Here is an 18,879-nt window from a genome sequence, read left to right as displayed (position 1 = left end):
TGTTTCCCTAATTAACTTGATTATCATGAATGCATGTTGATCCCCATTCCCTAGTGTTTCATTTGTTTGTTTGGTCCTTTGTTTAGGTAGTTGATTAGTGTTACCTTTTCACCTTGACTTCGACCTAGCTTAGGCATGAATTAGAAATACTTGAACATAACCGTTCCTAGTGGTTCGACCCTCGACTTACCTCTTTACTTGTATTTAGGTTTGTTAAGTGATTATAAATTTGTTTGACACTAGAGAGGATTAGTCAATGACCTAGTTTTCCCTACGTCAAGTTGCCAAAAAGTTGCACATAATCTCATTAGTAGGCACCGTCGGATAAGTCGTCATTCCAGTCTTGAGACGAGCCTTGCTCATCAAGTCCTATGTCGGAGTTTGTTGGCGAGCTAGGAGTACGGTCCCGTGTGACCCAGTTCTTTGCATCAGCTTGCGAGTTGATATTAGCAGCAGCAAACTTACCAAATAACATAGTCTTTGTTTTAGGATTATTAATGTACATAAATTGGGAACATTTGAGATAAGATTTTCACATTTTGAAGAGTTTAACGTTACTAATTGACCTTCCAACTTCTAACCTAACTAAGTGTTTAGTTTATGAGTTTAACTAAGAGTTTATCATTACTAAGTCATTTGACTAAATTATAATCTACTATGCATCCTTAAATCTTAAAATAATGAGTTGGTGGGGTAAGGCATCTATTTATTTAGTAATTCAACCAAAATTACTCTAAGGAAGAGTATACCGAAGTCCAAAAAATTATTGAAATCAGAGGGAATAAGCATTTTTACCTCAATATCAACACCCATTTGGTGGCCATAACCATGCATCCCTCTTTGTCTGACCCTCGGGTACACGTCCTGTTTGGCCCAAAGAAGAAGAACACCGCTTTACCCGTTGTAGGTACCGAAAGTATCGATGTCGTACACTCCATTCAGATCTCGAGTAAACCTTCCTATCATGGTGTTGTCTACCCGAGCTTCGGTTACAATGATTACATCAGGGGTGAAAGCATTGAATAGTTTGGTAAAAGTTTCTAAAAATGATGGTTGATGAACACTACGGGCATTCAAAATTACGATTACTGATCCGATGCTAAAAGTAGGAGCATGAGGCACGTCACCGGTTTGAACACCACAAATGGACACACGATGATAACGTACTTTACTCTTCTTTGTAATGCAACCAAACACATTTACCCTAACCGTTTTCACTGGCTCATGAACCTCTATGATGTGAAGGGAAGTACTTGCATACATTCAGTTCGGAAATAAGGCTTACGATCGAACATAGGTACTAAGTCTGATGGGATGAAAGTTTCATCTTCCCCCCTATCATTTTCACAAACCCACTTTGCAAAGGCACCTATCCCCTTGCGTTGGTAGCCTTCCAAATAAGAGAGCAAGGGGATGTAAGCCGGGCGACATAGGTTGTCACCGACCTCCATGACACTTTACCGTATGAACGTGGTGGTGCGGTAATCACGGGACTCAATTAATTGGTCCCGAAGTTCTTTTACGGGTATAGGGTCAAATATCATCATGTAGTCCATGGGGTTAGCGTAGTAGGGGGTGTTATTGAAATCAAGCTCTAGATCTAGAGTAGCAACAAAATGGAGCGAAATAAAAAACAGGTTCGGAAGGGTGGAGAAGCATGGGTAATCCACCAATACTACGGAGGCGGGGTGGTTGATGGGTGGATGGATCATGTTGGTCTGCCAGTTTTTTGGTGTTAAGAAAATTAAGCTTTTTTTGAGTAGTTTATAAGGGAGGAAGAGTAGCAGAATGCTAGTAGTAGGATAGAAGGGATAGAAGGACCTTTTTTTTTTGGCATGACCATAAAAAATATCAAACCCTCGGGAGTAATCCAGAATTTTGTAAACAACAAGTACAAGGAATTAATGTAAAAGAAAAAAATAAAATCACTTTAAATAAAAAAATATCTTTTACTCAGAAGAAGCTACTGACCAAGCAAAATCTATCACTGAGAAATTGTGAAATTAACATTGTGTTAGAATGAGAAGTTGTGAAATTAACATTGTTGTTATAATTAAATTATAACATCTCTTTGTAATGCTTATTTAAAAATTCAACAGTCCAAAGTAACATAATGGGCCCGACTGAGTTGTATTACTTGGCTAATCAAAGCGGGAAAAAATGAAAAATTCATTCAATTTTTTACCGCAGTAGTTGTTCTTATAAATAAGAAATTAAGAAATTCACAATTGTAAGAACTGGGGTGCCACTAAAACATTCTATCAAAGGGTACCACTAAAACATCCTAGGGTACCACTATTCTTCCTAGGGTACCACTGTATATATAAGTTTTGTAAAAAGTCCCATTGAAATATGGTGTAATTGGGCTAATGTGTTGGAAGGTACCATTTAAATTGAGAATTGTAACACTGTATGAAATGTACCACTACTTAAGACTGTGGGTAGCAACCCTTTAAAAGAGGGTACCATTCAACTACCCTAGGGTACCACTGGATATATTCATGTATTACAATAAAGGCCTTTTTTTTTGGCAATATTGAGGTATATAGTATGGTTTTGAAATGTTATGTTGTTTTGATGATTGTTACGATGTAGCAGTTAGATTTTGTAAGAAATCACATTTTGTTTTGATATCGCATAGACTTAATTTGGATTGTCTATTATCCGGAAAGAAACCGAAATCCAATCCAAACAAACCGACTTATATTAAATTAATTATAGGTGTTTGCACAATGTATATGATTATTTTTCAAAATCCAAAATTGTAAATATTAATCATATAAAACTATCTTTATGATTATATCAAAATATGTCTATGAATGATTATACTTGGGCTAATGTGTTGGCATTAATCACCATCACCTTTGTTAAAGTAAGTATTTAATATTACTATAAAATTAATCGTGTAAACTACTCTGATTGCTATATCGGATTTCGGAATCTAATCGGGGATCGAATTTGTTTTATACATTAGCCAAATTAATCTTACCTAAGTTCAATTTAGAACTAGATCAGATAAAGAAAGAAGGGTAGGGGAAATTGATTACCACGGGATTATTGTGCTCTAATAATTTCAAATACTCTGGCAAACGGGGATTTTCGGAGATAGAAGCTATGAAACATGTTAAGGAATTGACTCAGTTGGGTCCTCATTCAGTTGGTTCTGATGCTCTTGACCTCGCTTTGAAGGTTCTATATATTTCTTGAGTATTATGTATCTCAGTCTCATAGTTCGAAACTTTTTCTATCTTTAAATTTTGTGCCAATTTAGCTAGTGTGGCAAATCGATTATTATTTTTGCAATTTGGCAGTGGGGTTGATGGTGGTACTTGTTATCTACAATGTGATTGTTATATCCTGTTTTTGTTTTTATCAATCAGTTTGTATAGGTGTTCTACTAGGTTGGCTGAACATCAACAAAGATTAAGCAGATTATGAATGAAATAAGTGTAAAATAAATTGACTAAAGTAAAATTGGCAATGTACCACCGTGTTATCCTTACTATTGGATCCTTTTCACATCTCATTAGCTAAGTGATTACTGGGGTAAGTTGATATACCCTGGACAAACTTGTATTCTTTTTTGTTTGAAAATTTGTATGTGAATGATCATCAATAAGGAGGGAACTTCAAATGAGTTAGTTTCGTGTCGTCTTTCATAGTACCATGCACTTGTTTTATTTGTGTAGCTGTATTTTATGGTGAAGTAAATAGGTCTTTGGAAGTGGAAGTGATTATTTTGTGAATTTCTTTCTAACAATCTGTGAAGGGCTGTTGCTCTCAGTTTCTTTTTTGTTATAGAATATATTTTGACTTTTTACTAGGAGTAGTTACTATTTGTCCTACCCATGATGCCCCTAGGAATTCTTTTTTCCCTTGATTTAGCTGTTGTTTCATGCCTAAAAGTTGGTAGTGTATCTGAGTCAGCATTAAGCTCTCCAAAATGGAATATGAGTGCCGCAAAAAAGCTAGCTTTGTAAACAGTACATGGACGCCTGCTAGTACTGTTTGGTTTGTTTTTCGTTTCTGGGTCTCTTCTTAACATAGCAGCTCAAACATAGTATAACCTTAAATCTACTACCATTAACTATAAAAACCATTTTCTTCAGTTTTCTGTATTGTTTGTCCATTATTCATGCAAGTTGATATGAACAAATAGAGCTAAATCTAGAAAACTATTTCTCTGCTGGATAGTGTTTCATTTCTAATTGGTAGACTATTGGACATTATTAGTCTTGGCATTCGTGCAAATTAGAAAGTCTAAATAGTTGTGATGTTTTATCACTGACTCACAACTTGAAAGTAAAAAACTCCATTCGAAATTAGAAATAGCTAACTTGTTTTGACAAAAAAAAAATATCTGTAGCAGTATGTTTGAAATCTGATACTTTTAATTTGAAGGATCCTGGGTATTAAAGTTTCTCTCTTGGTTTTTTATTTGACATTCACTCTTTATTTCTCTCTTGGTTTTTTGTCTGATACTCTGATTGTGTTGGCCCTTAGCTATCTGGAATTTTGTATGCCCTCTGTCTACTAAAATTTGCATACTTGATAAGCCTCTTATTATGGCTTTTGCATAACTCGCCTTTCACTTAAGTGATCCTTGCGATTTTGTCTGCAATTATTTTATTAAATACAGTTTCTCTAAATACATCATTTTCAATCTTTGTCTTATGGTTTTTCTTTTCCTATTGGGCAGTATGTGCTGCTTGCTGCAGAAAAGATAAAAAAACACATCTCATTAGGAAATTGATGTTGAGGTGGAAGAGTTTTATGTCGAGGGTGCAAATCATCTTAATGGCGGCTTATTTGTAGGGAAATCACTTATTTATGCTGATCTAAATCATATTATCTTGAGGATCACCCCCAAATATGAATCTGAAGCCAAGGAAAACTCTGTTTTGGTTTCATCTCACATTGATACTGATGTTTTCTCAACATACGTATGTGATTATAATATCTTTCACCCTTGTTTTGACTTTTGACTGTCTATGTATTTGTGACAAGCTTCTAAAGAAGAGTTTCGTAATATACTTATTCTCTTGAAACATCTATATCTATGTATGCCTTTCTGATGGACTAGAGCTTGGACCTGTGTTTCATGTCTTTAAAGGATTGGATGGAGTTAATCTAACGCTATTAAATTATATATATGAAGTATATTTTGATGGTTTTCGTCATATCTGGAAATATTTTTGTTAATTTTGTTATAAATAAATTATATTGCACGTAGACAAGATCATGGATTTTCTTACAGGATAAATGTACAAGATACAAAACAGGAATACAACAAATACAGGTCTAAAATGAAATACAAAATTAATACTGATTATTAATACATACAATACGAAGTATAAAATACGTAAAAGGGTAATTCGAATAAATATGGTCATATTATTTTTTTTTAAAAAAAAACATTAAAGAACTGTTATCTAACTTAACCGTTCTCTACTGTAATGCAATATAGAGCGGTTAAGTGGCCTAAACCGTTCTTTATTCCTTCCTTGGTGTACGAATTTAAGAAGGGAAAAGAGAACGGTTGTGACTAACAACCGTTCTCTATTTGTTATTATATAAAACGCCTAAACGAACCGTTCTCTATACTTTATACATCGCTTAGCAGAAGAACGCCCCTAAGGCGATCTATAAAGCCTATTCCAACAGTTCTCTAAGGCCTTTTTTGTAGTAGTGCAAAATTTATTTTGTATTGGATTTAAGCTAAATCATAACCGAAAGCCTAATGGAGATCCCTACCAACATATTTAATCGTTACTCAAGAAAAGTGTGTTTATTCTTACTTTCACCAAGTGTTTGCAACATTAAACATTGTTGGTAAACATTGGCTTTCGGTTATGATTTAAGCTAAATCATAACCGAAAGCCGAATGGAGATCCCTGCCAACATATTTAATCGTTACTCAAGAAAAGTGTGTTTATTCTTACTTTGACCAAGTGTTTGCAACATTAAACATTGTTTTAGAAAAAGTACTTGTGAAATGAACATTGGTCTTATAAATGAACACTCAATTGTCGGTAAACATTGGTTTGTTATGTACACTTAATAGGCTTACAACTATCACAAAATAAACAAACACTAGTAAAATAATTACACCACCAGATATATAAAACTTACCTCCTACTCACACTTTTTGGACATTTTTTAACTCCAGTGTTATGTAAAGTTGTTTCAGTCGACTGAAAATGAATCATTTGCGATTACAAATAGTCCAAAGTAAAATAATGGGCCCGGACCTATAGTGCTTGGTTAATGAAAGCGGGAAAATGAAAAATTCTTTCAAGTTTTTACCGCCAATGAAGTTCTTATAAATAGGCCTTTCCAAGTTAGGGGAACCCACTTTAAAATTTAAGAAACCTAAAACATTATTTTCTTACCAAGCCAAGGACTACAATGTCTATAAGTACAACTGGAAGGTCTTCTCAAGTTAGGGAAACCCACTTTAATAACTCCGAAACCGGGATAGCATGGGTGGCGGCGAAAAAGTGTAATTGTGGTGGTCAGTCAATAGCAAAATTTCGAATATCTCTTTCGGAAGCCAATCCCTGTAGGCCTTACTACAAGTATAGAGTGTGCAACTATTGGCAGTGGGCGAACGAAGAGGACCTCGTTCGAACCACGAATGTGGCTGGCTTTCGTATGCTTTGGCAAAGGATGGAAGAATTAGAAGAAATCATTGCTTTATGCATCAAGGTCGCGATAACTGTAGCGATTGTACTATTTATGGTCTACCTTAAAAAATGAATAGGGTTAATTAGTGGAAGTAGTCGGTTTATGAATTAATTATTCTTTTGAATGGTATCATTGTCATATTATGTTATTAATCGTAATGGGAGTTGTTATTTCTATTTATATTTTATATTGTCGTATTATGCTATGTGAATGTTATTTTTAATTGTGTGTAATTGTTACGATTTAGTAGTTCGTCCGGAATTAATCTTAAAATGTATTGTATAGTACCGTAGATTTTTATTTGACATTTAAAAATTTTGGTATGGTTTGGGTGCCCAAATGAAATTGATATGTTGACAGCAAAGTTGTGTGAACAAACACCCAATTTTTAATCTCCACATAAAAGTTTATGACCAAAACCATTAATTTGGGATAACCAATTTTCAAACCCAATATGAGTTATTAGGTTGCCCAAGCCAAAAAAGGCCCAAAAAGTTAATTTTAATGCATTGAATTCAGTTTGTGGAACCCACCGCATCAATTAACCTGTAAGATTGTACCACTCATGTTCCAATTAGTTTTACCCAAAATTCAATTCATGAATGGAAGTGGTACATTAAATTGATAACCTGTAACAAATAAGAAACTAGTGGAACCAATCGTAGTTAGTATAAAAGTGGAACCCTAATGACTGAAGTTGTACCCTTTGCTGCTTCAATGGAATCCTATAGTCCGGTACTTGAAAAGTTATTATCTTGATTAATAAGTAAATTTGTACCATCTAGTTTTTCAACGGTACCCCCTAAGTAGCTTATTATTATTAAGTTAAATTGATGATATTATGACTAAAGTTGAATTGTTTATGTTAATGAAACGTTAGGAACACAATAGAGGGTGATTGGTTCATTTTAGAATGGTACATACGACATAATAAAAAGAAATAAAAACACCCCGAAAATTTTTTAGGATACCGGATTGAAGAGACACACTTGTACGTTTCCAAATAGAAACACATGTAATTTTCCAAATCCAACTAATATTGAAAAAGATGTGGAAAGCTAAAGAACATGTCATTACTTATGGTAATATGGAAGCAAATACGTGGTATGTGACTACCTTATACAAAACAATGTGTTACGTAACGTGTTTATGCACTTAAGCATTTATTTACTTAGTTTAATTGGATTACAACTTTTATTTATGATACCGAATTACCACAAATTAAAAGATGAAATATTGTTATGATATGTTTCAAATCAATCTAATAAAAAATGAATACCGTAAAAGGGGACCAGTCAAGGGTAATCGTGGAAAAGGCTATTAAATTATGAATCAGTTATAGTTGTACATAATCTATATACAATGGTACCCTAGGATGTTTTAGTGGTACCCTTGAATATCTTGGTGGTGCAATTCAATTTAAACCTTTTGGCAGTTCAGTTCCGTACTCAGTTGTACCTGTTATTGATGCAATGGGATAGATACTGAAACACTTGTATCCTTAAGTGGAACCAAATAGTTCATCTGAGTGTTAAAGAAATAACACTGGAAGGATGTAAGGGTTAGCTACCGTAAGTTGATAATATCTAAGAAGACATGCCAAGGAGGTCAGTATGTTTTAGAATGAAATTAGCCAGCCAATATTTTCACAAAAAATTAGTTTGATCAAATGTGATCAGACATATGTTGGACCTTTTCATACATAATCATTTAAATTAGTTAGCTGACCTGAACATAATTTCTATGACCCCTAATAAGTTTTTTTACAAAAAAATACTTTGTCCAAAATATTATCTACGAAACATTCCTTCTCTGAGTCTTTTTTTTCCTTCTACTTGGTCCTCTGTGATGAATGTGGCGGTGGAGTGACAGGAGGCCGTGGTCGAGGTAGTATAGGAATGTAGCCGCTTTGTGTTGATGCAGCGGACAATTGCGAAATAGGGGTCTGCTAACCTCCTACAGGAATCTGACCATGAGGAAATTGATGATACGGAACGTAATAACCTTGACGAGGAGATATTTGGGAACCATAATACTGCTGACCTCTACCTTCAACGGTCGTAAAGTACCCAATTGATCCATCCCCATCCAACATTTGAATCCCACCAACACAAGGAGGACTTTAGGGAACCATATGTTGCATGTTTTGCACGAGAGCAGCCTGTTTGTTTTAAAGGAAATTAGATAAAAGTACATTACACAAACCAAGAAACACTCCTACTGCAATCATCTTTTCAACTACAATCGTATTTCAACTACACACATGAACCTTGCTAATTAACCAAATTATAAAAATATTCACCTGGAATGTTGCAGGTGGTGTAACTTGAGATTGAGAACCTTTCTTGTTGTTCCCCTGATTGTCCTTTGTTGTCTTCGCTTTCTTCTGTTTCTCAAGGCACGACTTGTACATCGAATACGTGGTCCGATGAGCAGGCCTCTTTGGTATAGGAGGATCTTTCACATGAACTCCAGGACCCTCTTCACCTCCTTTACAACTGCCATGTCTTTGAGTGGAGGGGGTTGATTGCTTTTCAGCACACACAGAGGAAGGTGTTCCCATGACACCTTCACCTTTCTTCTTTGCAAGCATGGCTATCTTTTTCTCTACTTGCGTTTCAATTAATTGAATAGCTTGCATCATAGGTGAAGTAGTTTCTAGTTGAGCTGATGCTTTCGAGCACAAAGGACCAAACCGCACCATCATTTTGTCGAACCTACACACTTCTTCAGTTTTATCCGGGTCATGGTAGCATACCTTCACCCGAGTGTGTTTTCGTATCACGTCTTTACTCCACCTCCAAAGAATGTATTTGTCTGGTATTTCATAGAAGTCGTTCCTCTCGTACACCCTAATGATATAGCGGCAAATAATCCCATGACATTCCAAATATCGACATTCGCAAGATACTTCCTTCGTTGAGCTGTTAAACACAAGTTTATACTCTCTTTTTCTCTTTAACGGTATTTCTTTGTTGCAATTTTTTGGCTTATACCAAACTCGATCCTCCACAAAATGCTCAGTTACCTTTTCCGAGACATGTGTCCTATGAATCTCACTCACATACATAATACAATTGCATTCACGCTGAACCTCCTTAAATTTGGCATCCGTGTATATCTTTTGAAATAACAACTCAGCCGGGAAATCAGAGTATGCTTGACACAAAAACTTGTTATTGTTGTCATCCGCCCTTTTCTCACTAGTGCATCTAACCTCCAAAGCATCATAGTACCTTTCGACAAACTTCGACAATAGAGTGTGCTTGCTTAAATACCCATCGAAAAACCTGTGAATACTCTCAACCCGCTGAGTTGTTTTCATCCCAGCCCAAAACAAATGCTTCACAAAAGCAGGAACCCACATATTACGTTCATTATACAAGCCTGACCAACAAAAATATATATCATTCATCACAGTTGACCATAATGCATTATTTCAGTAGTTTATAAGTAAATGTGGCAGAGAAAATGGCACACAAAGTACTGAACCATCATAGTGATGAACCTGACTAACAAAAACTGACCAGAAAAAAAAATAAAAAAAAGGGATCACCAGAACATATACACAACAACCTGACCTAGAGTAAAGTCTGTAAGTTTAACATAATTATGGGAGATTGTCCTTAACACAGGACATGGAGAAAACTAAACCAATAGCAAACAGCAACCATACACCAATTCACACATGAATGCAGCAACAAACCCAACAACATAGTAGAGAAGACAACTTACTTGAGCCATAAACCAATCTAAGCAAAAATAGAGTACACAACTAATTGAGCCATAAACACCACAGAAAGTTTAGAAACTCCATAATTGAGACATGTATATTGTGTTTCGACACATACCTTGCAACCATTCATCTTCTTCAAGTCCATGTTTCTTGATAACTTGGGGCCATTAAGCCTCAAACTCTTCAACATCAAGGCTATCATATATTACATTCTCAAGGTCATCATGAATTTGGGCATAATCGGAAAGCTTCCCCAGTTTCTTACCAAATTTTGAGGTTATGTGCCAAATGCACCAATGGTGAGTGGTTCCTTTCATAGTCAACTTCAAAGCTTTCTTCATTGTCAGATCTTGATCTGTTAGAATACTAATTGGTTGCTTTTCACCCATACACTGCAATTAATTAGAGAACACCCACTCAAATGTTTCCGCGGTCTCGCGAGAAACTAACGCGCACCCAAACAAAATGGTTTGCCCGTGATGATTCACACGCACGAAATTACAAAGGGAAGCTTATATTCGTTGGTCAAATACGTAGAATCAAAGCATACAAAATCTCCAAACTCCTCATACGCGGCTCGGCTCCTAGTATCAACCCATAGTACATCTTGGAGCCTACCCAACTCATCGACACGATGAGTGTAAAAAAATTATCGTTGTCATCCGTTTTCCTCTTCAAGTAGGCAAACATTGCCTTCGCATCTCCTTCCTCAAATATAATTTTCCTTTGCTTCGCCACTTCATCATGTAAATCCTTTTGGGTGAATTGCATCTCTTCCCTCCCATTTCGTTGGCGAGCCATACAATTGTATATCTTTACAACCGGAACACCCGCCTTCTGATCATTCAACACTTGGTGAAGAATATGTGGTTGTCTATCAAGAACTTCTTCCTAAACTTAGTGATGTTCTTGGACTTCCCCAGTGTAGGCGCGTGACCTTTATGCTCTAGCTCGGCTTTATCGATTACCCAATCACCAACCTCGTTCACCTTTGCATATAATTTCACCGGGCATTGAAATTTTTTACTCTTCCTTTTAACACAAACTTCCTCACATATTTGTGAATCCGAGACAAAGGTGGGACCGGTTTTCTTGCTGTTCCTTCCAGGCATACCAAAACACTCACATGTCCATGTCACACTCTTCTTCTCCTTCGCATTAGCACCTTTGCCTACAAAGGTTCCACTTGACCGAACCACCCCAAAACCTTCTTGCTTCCCTTAATTCCGAAAGTATTCTTCTATTTTTTTCCAACTATCAAAGACCATTCCAACATTGGGAGGGGGGAGAGAAACCTCTACATTTGCAAACTCCTCGATCTCAAAACTAATAGCCACCGTACTCTTCCCTTTCGTAGGAATCTTGTAGGACTCTTCTCCAACATTTACTGAATCCACCACAATTATTCAAACCAAATCAATAATTTATTCATTATTACAGCCATAACACCAACACAGTTGTGAAAAGGCAACAACAAAAACTTTTAACAACAAAAACTGCCACTAAAAAACAGAAAATAAACAATACTCTCTACTACACATATTGGTATGCATTGCCTACCCCTTCCCCTTCCCCTTCCTCCTACCCACAAATCCCCTGCCCCTTCCTGCTTCCCACACTGCCCTTGTTGTACAATAAAAAACTAAATAAGCACATTCACTTTTATAAATGAGGAAAATCAACAAACCGAGACCACATTATAATCATTCACTTTTATAAAGAAGCACTTTTATAATCATTCAATTTTATAAATAATAACATTCATTATAATCATTCACATTCACATTATAATCATCAATCACTTTTCCCGTAGCATAACATACTTGGAGATCAAACGAAATAAAACCTTCTTCTAGATCAAACTAATCCGTGCCATTTATGGCACCTTTATGCTATGTTTTCTTTATATTTCTATGCTCCTTTGTAGTCGTTTATGTCGTGTTTTTAGAGAATAATGCTCGATTCGCGTGTTTTTGTGTTAGTTTAGAGAAATGCATGCTTTTAATGGTTTTCTTATCATTTTATTCATTTCTCGGCTATTTCTCATGCTTCTATGTTTCTTTGTGTTGTTTTGTAGGTACGTCGCGGGCTATATGCATGGAATTTGAAAATAGCACCCGCTAGCATCAATATGCACTTTTCGGAATTGAATTTGAGTTTGAAACAAAGGAAAACGAAGGATTGCAAAGTATCAAATAGGACCTTTGTGCATTGTTTCATCCATATCTCAAGTTCTACAGATCAGATTGATGTGGTTCAAGCTGGGTTGGAAACTAGACTTAAAGAGCTTTCCAATGATAGGTCGCACGCCCTCATACGATTCATAGATTGAGAGTTATGGCCTTCCGAAGTTAGCCTTGAAATTCCGCCGCGGGCGCGGGCTACAGTACCCGCGGGCGCGGGGTTGCTGCTGCACCAAAACTGCCATATTTGGGCAGTAAGCACCCACGGTTGTCCATAGGGCTCCCCGAGGGCTCGGGCCTTGGCCCCGCGGGCGCGGCTATCGGGGTGTCCGTTCCCCTCCGCGGGCGCGGCCGATTTCTCCGCGGGCGCGGGTTTCTGGGTCTTTTACGATTTTAAGCTTCTTTTCTCCTTTTGTTTATATAGTTTTTGGTTTCCTTTATTCTTTATTCATGTAATTCTTTAGTTTTAGGATAGTTTTCTCTCTCTTAGGTTGAGAGCTTCTCTCTCTAGATTAGGCTAGCTTAGGAGTAGTTTTAGAGAGAGAAAGTGAAGAATTTCAATGGTGATTGAGAGATTGAAGATGCAAGTGTGAAAATTGTGTTGGAGATCTTCCTAATTATCAATGAGCATTTCTAAACTCTATCTCATTCAATTGCTTTGTTTAATTTGTTGTTTGTTTGGTTTGATTTTGATATTTGATGTTTGATTAGAGTAATTGTTCTTGATATTTTGTTGATTCTTGTTCTCTATAGTAAATAGTAGTTTTGATCATGTTTCTTGAGTAGTTTATTTGCTAGGGTTTGGGTAAACATGTGTGATTGATGGATTGAGATTGATTTGGGAATTTGAGTAGTTCTTGTGTTGTGATTAAATTGATTCATAGAGGTTTGCATGTTGCATAAGTTTGATTGGAGTAGCTAACCATGATTGCTAGCATTGATTGCATGATTGAATTGATTGACATGACCACTTGATATCGATTTGATCATAATTAGTTGAGTATTTGATTATGTTTCTTCATATTGTTTAGCACTAGAGAAATCTATGTTAGAGAGTGTGAGGATGATTAGTTGAATGCCCCTAATTGCTCCTACTATTTGTCTTTGAATTGCTTGGATTGCTTGACTCCCTAATTAGCTTGGTTATCATGAATGCATGTTGATCCCCACTCCCTAGTGTTTCATTTGTTTGCTTCTTGATTTAGGAAGTTGAATAGTGCTACCTTTCACCTTAGACTTCGACCTAGCTTAGGCGTTAATTAGAAATACTTGAACATAACCGTTCCTAGTGGTTCGACCCTTGACTTACCTCTATACTTGTATTTAGGTAGTTGAGTGATTATAAATTTGTTTGACCGTAGGGAGGATTAGTTCAACAACATAGTTTTCCCCACGTCACAAACTCTGAGTACGATCTAGCTGTTGATTGAAGACATCAAACTCCTATGGAAGTCTTGTGAATTGTGACATCAATAACTTGCCACATGTTTGTTATGAACCAAATCAAGTAGTAAATAATGTTGAAGCTACAGAACATACTATAGGAGACATTGCAGTACTTAGACTACCATTATGTTCTCTTAGATGGATTGATATTCTGCCTTCAGAGAAGGCATTATATTCCTAAGTTCAATCATTTTGATCATTGAGGAAAAAATTCATTATAATCAGAATTGGTAAATCATTTCAACTAAGTCCTTGCAAAGAACATCATTTGAACAAGTTGTGTAGCCTAAGGACAATGGGAGGGAAATGAAACTAAAGAGGAAGAGTTCTATAAAAGGTACATGAATTGTTTTATTTATAAAGGAAATTCTTGAACCATTTAGCAGAATGCTTGGGGTATCGTCTCAGTCCATCTTTGTAGTCAACATAGTTTATGCCAAAACAAACAGTATATCCAGAGCCCCACTCAAAGTTGTCCAACAATGACCAAGAAAAATATCCTCTCACTTTAACTGCAATCCTGCCCAAGTTTGGATTTTCCACCCACTATTAGTTGATATACAGAGGACTAATACTTTGCTTCACAACCCATAAGTTTCACACAAACCACACAATTCAAACTAAGTCATCATAAAGGAAAAAATAAACATATTTTCCCACCACATGCTCACAATGTTATATAATACAATAGAGTAGTATATAAAACAATGTTATACAATAGAATAGAGTACTATAAAAAACGATGACCATTTTGTGAATGATTATTTCACCACATGCTCACATGACACTACATTTAATTAAGGATGTAAATTATTGTGGCAGATTACCCAATCAATCGGGCAAATGCAGTTAAGATGGTCAGTCCCATAAATTGTTCCTCTTATTTTGATTAAAACCTCAGCAAACATGGCCATAAAAGAATTACCCATAATTTGTTCCTCTTATTTTGATTATTTTGATATGATTGAGGTTTTGATAAATTTTTGATAAACCCTAGCTATGATTTAGTGTTACTTAACAAATAACAATTACCTCCTTCAACAATGCGTCTAAAGCAAACTCCAATTCATCTTCCTCGCCTCTATCGTGCTCCACTGGGTCGTCAATGGTAGCGTTGTTGTCGACATCGTCTCCAAAAATACGGCCACTACCACCACCGAAGAGCTCATCACATGAGGCTGTACGGTCTGTTAAAATCGGATCCTCCATCACTAGCATCTTCCTTGCCATTTTCAATCCTGAAGTCTCCCCCTCCTCTGAACTTACCTCAAGATGACATAATTGGAAAGAAAATGAAGAACCATGAAAAATGGGTTGAAATGGTGATATAATTAAAGAGCAGTGAAAAGTAAAAAGACATGGAGGAAATCAGGGTCAAACAACTAATAAAAGGGTCAAAGAAAGAAAAAACTAAAAGAAATTTAGTATTACATTGATGTATTATACCTTATACCCGTATACAAGCTTTTCCTTTTTTTTTTGGGAGTATCTCACTTTTCACTAACAATTGGGTCCCACTCCGTTTACCCAAACCCCCGTTCTGTTGAATATGCATTTGCTAATGCATCTCAAAAACTTCATTTCTACTTCTATTAAACAAAACAGCCCTACAACCGCTTTAATTGGTGAGCAAAGCTGCCCCATGGCGCCTGCATTACGGTTGTTGGACTGACTATGGTTGCCGTTTGAACTAGCTTACAATCGAGCTCTTACTAGCTCTCCTCACAGCCGTTTGTCCAAGAGTATAATCATGCGCAACCCAGCTAACATCATGGATAATCGTAACCGGCTGCTATAATATGAGTCGGCATATTCGCCACTTGTGTTGGAGTTAGCTTGGGCCTGCTGGTTGCTTTTATTTGAAAGACATACTCAGCAATTCTGCCATCTTGCTATGTTGAGAGCTGATGAACACTTGATATCCGCCAGCTTCATTAAGTAAAAAACTCAAGCATGACATTTTACTTGAGTTATTGTGCGCATGAAGCTCATAACTTCCCTCAAATGGAGAACGGCCGTATGTAATATCAATGTAATAGTGGAGTAGCTCGATAGTGCTTGCCATCCGGACATTTTATTGCTTGACTCGTGTACACACAGCCGGCTTTCTTGATATCAATTTTCATGTTGGTACCCAAATCACCATTGCTGGATGCTTATAACTCAACAACCGCTTTCGAACAACAAATTGAGGGAGTATGCTTTAACAAGCTTTAATGATCATTCTTCAATTGCCGCCTAGATCACTTAGCATAAGGCTGCCGCCTCACTTATTCTCAAGCAAATAGCTTGGGCTTGTGGGAATCCATGGTTGAACTGCTTTTGAGCGACAACCTTACCAGAGCTTGCTCCCAAAATTAATGGATAATAAGCTGCTTGTGGAAGGCCGAATTGAAGCTTTGTCACTTAGCTCATATTAAATATTATTTTGTATAAATGCATAATGTGTGCAGCTGTGCACTATGTTACATATACAACAGGGTAGAATAGTGGGGCGGCTTTCCCCATTTTCTTTCTACCGTAATTTTGTATCATTATCATAATAATATTTGTTTGATAATGATCATGACATTCCTTATGATAATAATTGTCAAGGTCGCCTGCAGCATTAACTGTTATACTAATAAGCAATAAAACAGAATTAACTTATCTCTTAATGCGTGAACCAAACTGACAATAGCCGCGTCGTGGAGAACCACTGACCTAAAAGACGATTCCGCGCTACCTCCCGGTGCAGTAGACAAATGCGGTCGCCCTCCAGGATAAGCACGGCGCCGGAGTTTATGTGCACTCACAAACCCGACTGGAACTCAGAATACTTGCCCAGAAAACAGAACGTAAAGAACATGTGTTTAGATAATTTTAGAGAAGAGAGATGACTGATTGTGTTGTGTGTTTAGGCTGAGAAAACCACCGAATATTTATAGGGTGAAGAGGAAAAACGGGAAGCATGAAAGGTGGGAAGAATCTAGCCAAGAAAATGACCAGATTAATTTGGTCAATCAACAACCGAGGCAAGAAACAAGGAATTAATCAGTCAGCTACAATCAAGGAATTAATGGCAGATTAATTCTCACAACAGTCAGAAAAGAATAATCCCAACAAACAAAAAGGAATATTCTGTTTAACAAAGAAAAGGGAAATAAAATTTCTCCAAAAAGATAACAAGGACCCACGCCCGCGCATCGCATTCCCCAAGACCCGAGGCCGACCCGGCCCGAGCCCGGCTCGGCGCGCGCGTGTGTGGAGTAACACACACCTCCAACTCACTCAACTAAGTAGTGCTAAAGCACTACATTATAAAAACAAGGAAAAACCTTCCTCCCCAATCAATGTGGGACTTTTCCCCTTTCATTTGTTTTTCTCTCTCTCTCTCTTATTTTCCCAACACTCTTGTTTTATATCAAGAACTTCCAACATTAACTCATGACATGCGGCTTTCATATATCTAGATATATGGATATTTGTTTGATAATGATCAGACATTACAATAATGCCGCATGTACACCCTTAATAGGATATTACTCTTCAAAAGCTTTGACATAAATAATAAATATGAAAAATAACAAATGGGAAGAGTAGGCTGCTTGAGAATGAGTAACTAGGCGCTTGGCTTGTTACATACGGCTGCCCCCTCTATTAATCAAACAACCAAACATCTGTCTTTGAGGTTGAACGAGGCAACCATGGCAGCCGGCTTTGAACAGAGCAGCAGCATAATTAATGATGGTGACTGGCTGCCACCATTGATGAAGCTGATACATTTGATAAAATTATTGGCTGCCGTTTGTCTCATACATTATTCTCACAAATGAGAATAACAAAAGACGGGCTTATTGGAGTGCCACTTGAGTGTAAATAACTACCACTTGCATTAATTATACAAGTTGAGGCTTCCTCATGAAGGACGGATGCTGAAGCTTGGCCGCATGTGATAGTGCATAACAGCACTTTGTTGGTTTAAATAAAAACCATTAAATTGTTATCTCTTTTTTACAAAAGATGGATAAGCTTATTCCATTAGTTGTCAAAACTAGTGGAATATGAAGATAAAGTGGAATGCTTTTGGCGCATGTTCCCCACTAATTTCAAGAGTTTACTCTTTGGAAAACAATTATATAATACAATTAATAACATATATATACATATATATTTGCTAATATACATGATATTGATAGTATCAAACTATCAATCACAAATAATTTGCGGCTGCCGCCTGCTTTGTTGCATACGGTTGCCGCCTGTCCTATCTTCAAGCAAATACCTTAGATAGGCTTGAATTAATTTTGCTAGATGTCATGGTCTCATGGATGAGTACGAATGGTGCATCTAGCCGACTCATTAGATGAGCAATGATTAAAATAGCATGCGGCCGACTCATTAAATGAGTTGGCTTAAGATAGTATAGTTGGCCAATTTAGCCGTCTTACCCCTAAGGTATCATCCCCAACTTAGATCAAACGGCATTGCCTTTTAACCTTCCATTCAGATGAAAGATGCATGACTTGGTCTAACAGGCCTTCTCGACCGTCCGACTCTCGGCATTTGGCCTCATGACGCCTGCTGTACTTAACATCCGGCCTTATGACGCCTGTCGCCTCCTAAAGGAGGCTCTCCCTCTTGAGCTAGTGATCCACAGTTGTACCACTACATATGTGTCTCCCCACATACGGCGCCAAATGTTTTGGGGGTTTTTGTACGTACCCGAATGGAGGGCGTGTATGTCGCTCGGGAGAAAGATCCGCAATGCAACACTCGAACAGCCTGGTCACTTGCAAAACAACGGACCTCGGGGGGGCCGGAGGTCCGCCTTCGACGATCAAGTTA

The 18,879-nt window shown here is 37.0% G+C and overlaps 1 protein-coding gene across 4 annotated transcripts; it reads right to left on the bottom strand.

The window, feature by feature from the left end:
- Positions 1-8,329: 8,329 nt before the first annotated feature.
- Positions 8,330-18,039, bottom strand: LOC145591610 (protein FAR-RED ELONGATED HYPOCOTYL 3-like). Of its 4 annotated transcripts, XM_081648122.1 has the most exons (5): positions 15,499-18,039; positions 15,085-15,313; positions 10,539-11,810; positions 8,990-10,074; positions 8,330-8,848 (listed from the first exon to the last, which is right to left on the bottom strand). In XM_081648122.1, exons 4-5 carry the CDS (start codon positions 10,052-10,054, stop codon positions 8,810-8,812), a joined length of 1,104 nt encoding a protein of 367 aa, XP_081504248.1. In that variant the 5' UTR covers positions 10,055-10,074; positions 10,539-11,810; positions 15,085-15,313; positions 15,499-18,039; the 3' UTR covers positions 8,330-8,809. The 4 variants fall into 4 exon arrangements, 3 of the variants coding, with proteins under 3 accessions (XP_081504248.1, XP_081504247.1, XP_081504246.1); XM_081648121.1 differs by having other exon boundaries at positions 15,085-18,039; XM_081648120.1 differs by lacking the exons at positions 10,539-11,810; positions 15,085-15,313; positions 15,499-18,039 and having other exon boundaries at positions 8,990-10,450.
- Positions 18,040-18,879: the final 840 nt, after the last annotated feature.

This window comes from Chenopodium album, chromosome 18, assembly GCF_948465745.1.
Source record: "Chenopodium album chromosome 18, dcCheAlbu1.1, whole genome shotgun sequence".
NCBI classification, from domain to species: domain Eukaryota; kingdom Viridiplantae; phylum Streptophyta; class Magnoliopsida; order Caryophyllales; family Amaranthaceae; genus Chenopodium; species Chenopodium album.
This window is presented reverse-complemented; position numbering and strand designations above follow the sequence as displayed.